This window comes from Gadus morhua, chromosome 22 (assembly GCF_902167405.1).
Source record: "Gadus morhua chromosome 22, gadMor3.0, whole genome shotgun sequence".
Classification (NCBI taxonomy): Eukaryota; Metazoa; Chordata; class Actinopteri; order Gadiformes; family Gadidae; genus Gadus; species Gadus morhua.
The window spans coordinates 3,048,804-3,058,265 of NC_044069.1; the positions used below are offsets into that span (position 1 = coordinate 3,048,804).

At 50.7% G+C, this 9,462-nt stretch overlaps 1 protein-coding gene and 1 long non-coding RNA gene across 4 annotated transcripts in view; both read left to right on the plus strand.

The window, feature by feature from the left end:
* Positions 1-3,903, plus strand: part of rxrba (retinoid x receptor, beta a) — a 20,001-nt gene extending 16,098 nt beyond the window's left edge. For all 3 annotated transcript variants that reach the window (XM_030346619.1, XM_030346620.1, XM_030346621.1), the window contains 3 exons: positions 1,738-1,829; positions 2,036-2,141; positions 3,102-3,903. In XM_030346619.1, coding sequence (XP_030202479.1) covers positions 1,738-1,829; positions 2,036-2,141; positions 3,102-3,249 — 346 coding nt within the window. In that variant the 3' untranslated portion in view covers positions 3,250-3,903. The remainder of the gene's footprint in view (positions 1-1,737; positions 1,830-2,035; positions 2,142-3,101) is intronic.
* Positions 3,904-8,437: 4,534 nt separating this feature from the next.
* On the plus strand, positions 8,438-9,175 carry LOC115535503 (uncharacterized). The gene is made up of 2 exons (XR_003974510.1): positions 8,438-8,867; positions 8,902-9,175. It is a non-coding gene; the product is annotated as an uncharacterized LOC115535503 (long non-coding RNA).
* Positions 9,176-9,462: the final 287 nt, after the last annotated feature.

Here is a 9,462-nt window from a genome sequence, read left to right on the forward strand (position 1 = left end):
ACACACACACACACACACACACACACACACACACACACACACACACACACACACACATCCCACCCTTTGATTAACATAAATCATATATACACACAAGTGTGGCAAGGCTGTAGTGTGACAGGAGGTAGCGGTGCTACCACACTGAACACAATGTGGTCCTGGCTAGCCTGGGACATTAGCCGATCTATGGTTTTAGCCCCAAAAGATGGTAGCCAACAGCTGATGTTAGCTTTGCGTGGTATGTAAACTAGCCTGTGACCTAAGCGAGCCTGTTACCTTAGCTAGCCTCTGACGTAAGCTAGCCTGTGATGGAAGCTAGCCTGTGATGGAAGCTAGCCTGTGATGTATGCTAACCTCTGGTGTAAGCTAGCCTGTGATGTATGCTAGCCTCTGGTGTAAGCTAGCCTGTGATGGAAGCTAGCCTGTGATGGAAGCTAGCCTGTGATGTATGCGAGCCTCTGGCGTAAGCTAGCCTCTGATGTAAGCTAAGCATCCATGTTTTTTCCAACTTGGTAGCTCGAACGCACGTGGGCGGGAGATGACGTGTTTCCTAATCCGACATCCCACCTCTGACCGTTAACGAACGCGGCACAACACTAGTGTGTGTGTGATGTTCTCTGCCTGTGTAATAAATGAGCTTGACGTGATGGTATGTCGGCGCATAAACTTGCGTACTCGCCGATACCCGATAAAAGCATTTTAGGCAGTATCGGAGGAATTTCCGATACTAGCATCATTAGCGGAACAGCTCTACTCATGATGACCCTGGCGCCCAGTCCTCCTGGGGCCCCTCAGCGGACATGAGGACGTCTCCTATAGGCGCTGTGTCCTTGGGGCCCTTGGGCTCTTCAGAATGACTACCCCCCCCCCCCCCCCCCCCCCCTAACTTGAGTGACAGGAGAGTTTCAACCAACCACGGGGAAGAAGGCGGGATGTTATGACGCTCCTCGGGCGGGAAGAAATGCTGGTATGCCCCTCCCGTTGTCACACATACAACGATGTGACACGGAGCCGTTGTCCGGGGCGATGCACCAACATGGACGCTGCAGTGGGTGCTGCATCCTGTTGTTGCCACGTGTCAACGTGGCCGCCATGTTGGGAAGGGCAAGACACTCCTGTAGACTAATACAACTTAAGAGAGAAGCTGTGGTTGTTCTGGATAAAAAGCACCGAGACGTTGATTGAGAAGGACTCTGGCTCTCTTGACCTCTCCGATATGGCGGTGACGTTGGCCTGCGATCCAAAGGACGCGTCATCTATGTGTATATCTTTGGGTGTTGTTATGGTTACAGGGACCCATGCGTATGGCCTGAATGAACTCGTACGCGAAGAATGTCTGGGGAGGATTCACAGATTTAAACCTTGCTTTCATAAGTCTTGCTTTAAAGAGATTGTCGAGCTTCGTTTGACCAGGTATACGACATCAACGTCATTCTGTCTCCCCTTATCCTAAACCCCAACTCCTCCCCCTTATTCACTGCTCCTCTCCTCCTTTCCTTTCCTTCCTTCCTTCCCCACCTCTCCTATTCTTCTCTCTCCCCTGTCCCCTTCCTCCTCCCCTTCCTGGCCCTTCTCCTCCCCTTCTCTCCCGTACTCTTTTCTCACCTCACCCTCACTCCACCATTCCCTCTCCCTTCTCTTCCCTCTCCTCTCTCCCCCTCCTCCCCCTCTCCTCTCTCCCCTCCTCCCCTCTCCACCTCATCCCCTCTCGTCTCTCCCCCTCCTCCTCCTCTCTAGAGTCCTTACAGAGCTGGTTAGTAAGATGAGGGACATGCAGATGGACAAGACAGAGCTGGGCTGTCTTCGAGCAATCATCCTCTTCAACCCAGGTACACACACACACACACACACACACACACACACACACACACACACACACACACACACACACACACACACACACACACACACACACACACACACACACACACACACACACACTGCTAGGTACAAGGGTATTGCTATTCTTCTTATTGTTACACAACATTTTTTGTGTTTCTCATTGTTTTGTGTCTGTCTGGCTGTGTGTGTGTAGATGCCAAGGCTCTGTCGAGCCCAAACGAGGTGGAGATGCTGAGAGAGAGAGTGTACGCTTCCCTGGAGTCCTACTGCAAGCAGAAATACCCCGACCAGCAGGGCAGGTAGTAACTCACATATAATCTAGATTAAACTCGTCAAGTGTGACAAGCATGCTCCCAGAGCTGCTAGATTATAGAAAAAATCATAATCACGATTTTCTTTTGGACTATATTGAAATCCCGATTATTAAAACGATTATCTTTGAGCTTGAAAATATGATGTATTTATTCAGCATGTCTCCCAAAAAAAACGTTGTAACTGAGAACTTTGAAATTTCTCACAAAATGGTCTCTCCTCTTAAAATCTAAAATGATGAATAATTCAAAACTCAATCATATTAGTTTTGTGATAGTTTGACGCTAAAATCGACATCGCGATCCAAATTCGATTAATCTCCCAGCCCAAAGTGCTGCTAGTGATTGTTAAACACTCCCAGTGATGCTAGTGATGGTTAAACCCTCCCAGTGCTGCTAGTGATGGTTAACTGCTTAATGATGGTTAAAATGGCAAAGTACTCAATATCCTTCGGGATAAAAATAACGTATTATACAATGATGAAGGTAGCATACCGGAGCTAGCATTATAACACTAGCATACCGGAGCTAGCATTATAGCGCTAGCATAATAACGCTAGCATACCAGAGCTAGCATTATAACGCTAGCATACCAGAGATAGCATTATAAAGCTAGCATACCGGAGCTAGCATTATAACGCTAGCATACCGGAGTTAGCATAATAACGCAAGCATACCGGAGCTAGCATTATAACGCTAGCATACCGGAGTTAGCATAATAACGCTAGCATACCGGAGCTAGCATTATAACGCTAGCATACCGGAGTTAGCATAATAACGCTAGCATACTGGACCCATGTACTTGGACGTTGTAGTGTTCCACAACATTCATGGTTTGAGTGTTTTCAATTTTACAACTCAATTAGTTTTTTTACGGTCGATCGGTCTCTCTCTCTCTCTCTCTCTCTCTCTCTCTCTCTCTCTCTCTCTCTCTCCCTCCCACGGCAGGTTTGCCAAGCTCCTCCTCCGTCTGCCAGCGCTGCGTTCCATTGGTCTGAAGTGCCTGGAGCACCTGTTCTTCTTCAAGCTGATTGGCGACACCCCCATCGACACCTTCCTCATGGAGATGCTGGAGGCCCCGCACCAGCTCCCATAGACGGGTCGGCCCCGGTCCGGTCCCCTGCCCTTCCACTCCGGGGCTTACAGCCCGCCGGGAGGTCCACAGCGGTCTGTTACTCAGGCGGGTGCGGCTCCGCTCCGGTCTCCACCAACACCCGGCTACAGGACATGCTGTTCTACAAGACCTGGACTCAACACACACACACGGACACACACACGGTCACACAGACACACACACACACACACATGGACACACACACACACACCGACACACACAGATGGACACAAGGACCCACACACAGACGCACACACACGGAACTACACACAAACACAGTGACGCAGACATTGTTGTTCTACCTGTATACAAATGCCAAAATTAAGCTCAATCATTTGTCTCTGAAAGACCATAAGCTGTCTTAACACACACACACACACACACACACACACGCACACACGCACACGCACATTCTTCCATCCTTGGTTGCCGTGGCAGCAGTACTGTCTCCTCCTGAGAACGCATCAAGTGTAAACGTCTTAAGTTTATTTTCTTGGTTCCCACCTAGCTAATGCTATTTAGCTTCCACATTAGCAGCGCTACGCTAACTTGGTTCGCTTCGTTAGCCCGTTAGCATTATGCACCAGCAAGCTACATTTTTTTTTTTTTTTTTTTTTGTGTGTACGTTTTTAGTTTCAAACGAATCACGTGCGTAGCATTTCAATCAAGATGTCTGCCGTCACACAACATCCGATTGGTTTCCGAAGGAGCCAATCGGAGGCCCAGTGTACGGCCCCGCCCCCCTGTGACTTCATCCAATCCCGTAAGCATTTGAATATTTTAGTATTTTTTATATATATATATATATATATATATATATATATATATATATATATATATATATATATATATATTTACATACATATATATATATTTACATATATTTGCATAGAAACTTGTTTGAGATTCGTTTTTGAAGTACTGTACTTATGAGATGAGCGCTTTTACCCACTGCATTGAAAACAGGGAAAAGTCGGTTGGTGGTGGAGGGGGGCGTCGAGGTTTAACCTCCACCCTCCCGCACCCCCACCCAAATGCGCGCAGCGGGCTTTGCTAGACTTGAATCATTGTTCCTGAGCTCGGGGGGTCGGGGGCTGGACTCGAGCTAAAGACTGACCTGTTGTTTTCTTTGTAAACCCCCCCTCCCCGATGCCCGGGGTCGTATGCACTTTCGTGAGTTGTAACTGTAAAAAAAAAAAGCTGTTTCTTTCTCTCTCTTTTGAATGACCCCACCCCCCCCCTGAATAATATGAGGACCCCACCTGTACACATGGGCCCCCCCCTCACCCAACTTCCCTGGCCACAGCGTTCTACTGCTCATGCCATCGGTCGCCGATGACACTGGTTGGATTGGGAATCAGATATGATGACCTCGTCACGGCTCAGATCAGAGCGGTTCAGTTGAGAGCGGTTCAGTTCAGAACGATTCAGTTCAGAACGGTTCAGTTCAGAGCGGTTCAGTTCAGAGCGGTTCAGTTCAGAGCAGTTATTTTCAGAGCGGTTCAGTTCAGAGCGGTTCAGATCAGAGCGGTTCAGTTCAGAGCGGTTCAGTTCAGAGCAGTTATTTTCAGAGCGGTTCAGTTCAGAGCGGTTCAGTTCAGAGCGGTTCAGTTCAGAGCAGTTATTTTCAGAGCGGTTCAGTTCAGAGCGGTTCAGATCAGAGCGGTTCAGTTCAGAGCAGTTCTTTTCAGAGCGGTTCCATTCAGCGTGACCAATGTTGCCGTCGACCCCAGCGTTAAAAACAATAATCCCATGCGGCACATGAATACTAGCCCCCGCGCTAAGTCATCCTAACGTAGTATTTTACTGGAAACCCCACTTCTGCCCCCCCCCCCCCCCCCCCCCATGACACTTACTGAGCCCCCCTGCCTGCCGGTGTACAGTGACCCCATGTTTATAATGGCTGTAAATAAGACATCAGGCCCAGCTGTGCTGAACGACCCTTCAGCGAACGCTATGCAGTCCCGCTCGCCCTCATCCGAAACTCTGTCCCATCATCTCATGGTTCATCGCTCTGGGCTGAATTCATGTCTTCAAAGATGACAGATTGCCCCCCCCCCCCCCAGAGGAGGGAGGGCTGTTTGGCTTTATCCTTTCGGTCGTACTTTGCCAAATTGTAAAAGTAGGTAGACTGCTAAAAAACACAAAGAACTCGGGCACAAAAAGAAACGTCTCCCGGGTGACCTCTGACCCGGACTCAAACCAAACCTGAAGGAGGTGGATGTGGGGAGGAGCCATCGAAGCTGTGACCCGGCACGGCCCTCTGTGATTGGCTCGTCACATCGCTTCTGCACCCAGGGCCGGCGCTCGGCATAGGCGACCTGGGCGATCGCCTAGGGCGGCAAATGTGTTGGTGGCGCCCTCTGGTGGCGCCCTTAATTAATTAACATATACAAAACAATCAACGTGGGCAGGTGGAACGCAGCCGCTGAGTTTACAGCCCCTACCCGCCCGACATGATGGCCTCCTGGCCACCGTGAGGCTCCGCACCCAGAGAGGAGCTTCTTTTGTCCCCCTGCAGGGCGGCGGTAGAGCTGCCTCCTTCTCTGCCACTCAGTAGCGTGTCCTTTCTCCGCACTCAGCCCTTTTGAAAGTTTCAGCAACCGCAAACACAACGCAGGGACTTTATGCAAAACGACACGCGTGCTGGTGAACCGTGCCGCGGTGCGAGGTCCTCCTGGGCTCTGGAACTCTGGCGTTCCCTCCCCCCCTCCTCTCGGTGAGGGGCGGGGCAAGAGGCGTCCGCCCGCGCCTCGAGGCTTGCAGAGTGGGTGTGGTTCATTGGTCTCCTCCACCTTGCTGCTCCAGGGCTCCGTCTGACTGCTTCCTGCGGAGACAGGAAGTGAAGCGTCGGCCTCTTCCCCAGTTGTCGGGCAGGTCGTCCACCTGTGGTTTGAGCACCGCTTTATCGCCCCCCCCCTGCGCTCGAGGGATGAGATCCCGACGGCGCCCCAGCCAGGCAGAGGGGGAGGTGGGGGGGTCCTGTCTGAAGGGCGTCTGGCGGGTGGGGGACCTTCAGGTCCAGGCCGGGTGCTCCTTGATTCGATAACAAACGTTCACCAGACTGAGAGACACTGTCAACATCAGGTTAAGCACTGCATGGCGTCATGGCTGCATGTTTTCAACTCGATTACTTTTACATGTCGTTTTCATACTTGTTTTTAAATAACAAAAACATAAATCACCGGAATAAAATCAAATCAAGGGTTTGGAAATGACGAAACAAAGAGCTCTTTGTGACGTGACGGACGTTTGATGCACGCTGAGGCTTTCCCGGCCTAACGACAACCCAGGCCTCCGCGTGCTAGGCTAGGCTAGGCTAGGCTAGGTGTATATAGCAGTGTCCAGCCGACGGGAGGCCCGCTGCACCGAGTGTTGTGAACCGTGGGCCCCCATTGGCTGTGGCGGTCCTCTGTTAAGATAACGGTCATTAAGATGGCGGTCATGTGTTAAGATGGCGGTCATGTGTTAAGATGGCGGTCATGTTTGAGGTGGCGGTCATGTTTGAGGTGGCGGTCATGTGTTAAGATGGCGGTCATGTGTTAAGATGGCGGTCATGTGTTAAGATGGCGGTCATGTGTTAAGATGGCGGTCATGTTTGAGGTGTCGGTCATGTGTTAAGATGGCGGTCATGTGTTAAGATGGCGGTCATGTGTTAAGATGGCGGTGCGTGTGTTAAGATGGCGGTGGGTGTGATAAGATGGCGGTGGGTGTGATAAGATGGCGGTCATGTGTTAAGATGGCGGTGCGTGTGTTAAGATGGCGGTGCTTGTGTTTAGATGGGCGTGAGGCCGGCTGTGTGACAGTGTTGTTGACGCCATGGGTCTAGGTGCTTGAGGCTGGGTCTAGGTGCTTGAGGCTGAGTAGATGCTTGAGGCTAAGTGTAGGTGCTTGAGGCTGGGTCTAGGTGCTTGAGGCTGAGTAGATGCTTGAGGCTAAGTGTAGGTGCTTGAGGCTGGGTCTAGGTGCTTGAGACTGGCTCTAGGTGCTGGAGACTAGTGCCGCGTTTCCACTGCAGGGTGCGGAACGGATCGGATCGCAAAGGGGCGGTAGGGAGGGGGCGGTATAGCCCAGCTCAGTTCCGAGGTCGCGTTTCCACCGCCGACAGTACCCTTTGTGGTAGGCCGGATGTCGATCGCCGCGTCAGCTACGTAAACATCGTGAACAACGTCTTCCTCCGCAAGAATGCAGACGAACGTCTCCACCTCCTTGTTCGCCCAAGCAAGCTTTTTACGCGACATGTTAATTGTAAAGAATAATACCTCGAGGCTACTGTTTGTTTGTTTTTATCCCCGCGTCACCCGGAAGTGACGATTCTGTCGACCAATCAACGGAGGGGGGGTGTAGCTAGAATTCCAGGGTACCCTTTCAGGCGTCTGGTCTCGTTTTGGGTACCGCAACGGAGGAGTCCCTAAAATGGGGTCGGAACGGGTACGGCAAAGTCCGGGTCACGCCCACTTTTGGCGGTGGAAACGCGATCCGACCCGCACCTTTGCGATCCGATCCGTTCCGCACCCTGCAGTTGAAATGCGCCATAAGGGTGCAACGGATCACAAAGCTCACGGTTCGGATCGGGTCACGGTTTTTGAGTCACGGGTCGGATCATTTTCGGATCAACAACAACAATAAAGATAACAAGACAAATGTGACTTTACATAAAATCTTTTAACTGTGTAAAAACAAAATAAAGTGAAAAATTAGGTAATAATCCTGCTTCCTTTAAGCATGGTCAATATTTAAAAAAATTGCAATTTGAGGCATTATTCCTTCTTCTTTTTAACATGGATAGGATAGTAAATAATCCCTAACCCTGGATTTACAATTCAGGATGTCTGCATTGCCTGGGGAGTTTAGAGTCTACACTCTCCCAAGGCAATGCAGACATCCTTATCTTCTTATTTTTTAGTTTGGTAGCGAAATACAGTTTCTGTGGTGTTTTATTTGGCATTTTGTAAATCCATTGATTTCGGTTGGGAGACTCATGCTCATTGCAAGGGGGGTTGGTTGTAGTCTTTTCGCTCGGTTCTAGCCCTACTGTTGATACGCGAAAAGACTACAACCAAACCTAAAGACATCCGGTTCCGGTTCCGGTTTACATTTCAATGTGATTTACGGAACGCCAAATAAAACACAACAGAAACTGTGTTTCGCTACGATACTTGATGATGTTGTTAATACCGGAATTGTCCTCTAAACATGCGCTGATCACGTCAACGCACAACTTTTTTTTTTAATCAGCCGATCCGCGGATCACTTGCGTCCCGAACCGTGATGGTTGATCCGTACGGATCACGGGAAACCCGTGAACCGTTGCACCACTACTGGAGACTTGGTCTAGGTGCTGGAGGCTGGGTCTAGGGACTTGAGGCTGGGACTAGGTGCTTGAGGCTGGGTCTAGGTGCTTGAGGCTGGGTCTAGGTGCTTGAGGCTGGGTCTAGGTGCTTGAGGCTTGGTCTAGGTGCTTAAGGCTTGGTCTAGGTGCTTGAGGCTAGGTGCTTGAGGCTGGGTCTAGGTGCTTGAGGCTAGGTGCTTGAGGCTGGGTCTAGGTGCTTGAGGCTTGGTCTAGGTGCTTGAGGCTAGGTGCTTGAGGCTTGGTCAAGGTGCTTGAGGCTAGGTGCTTGAGGCTTGGTCTAGGTGCTTGAGGCTAGGTGCTTGAGGCTTGGTCTAGGTGCTTAAGGCTTGGTCTAGGTGCTTGAGGCTAGGTGCTTGAGGCTTGGTCAAGGTGCTTGAGGCTAGGTGCTTGAGGCTTGGTCAAGGTGCTTGAGGCTAGGTGCTTGAGGCTAGGTCTAGGTGCTTGAGGCTGGGTCTGCTTGAGACTAGTCCACACAGCCAGCAGTGTTCTTTGATGGGAGAGGTGAGAGAGAGAGAGAGAGAGAGAGAGAGAGAGAGAGAGAGAGAGAGAGAGAGAGAGAGAGAGAGAGAGAGAGAGAGAGAGAGAGAGAGAGAGAGAGAGAGAGAGAGAGAGAGAGAGAGAGAGAGAGAGAGAGAGAGAGAGAGAGAGGTGGGTGGGTGGGGTAGAGATGGAGTGAGAGGTGGGTGGAGTAGAGATGGAGCGAGAGGTGGGTGGAGTAGAGATGGAGCGAGAGGTGGGTGGAGTAGAGATGGAGCGAGAGGTGGATGGAGTAGAGATGGAGCGAGAGGTGGGTGGAGTAGAGATGGAGCGAGAGGTGGGTGGAGTAGAGATGGAGCGAGAGG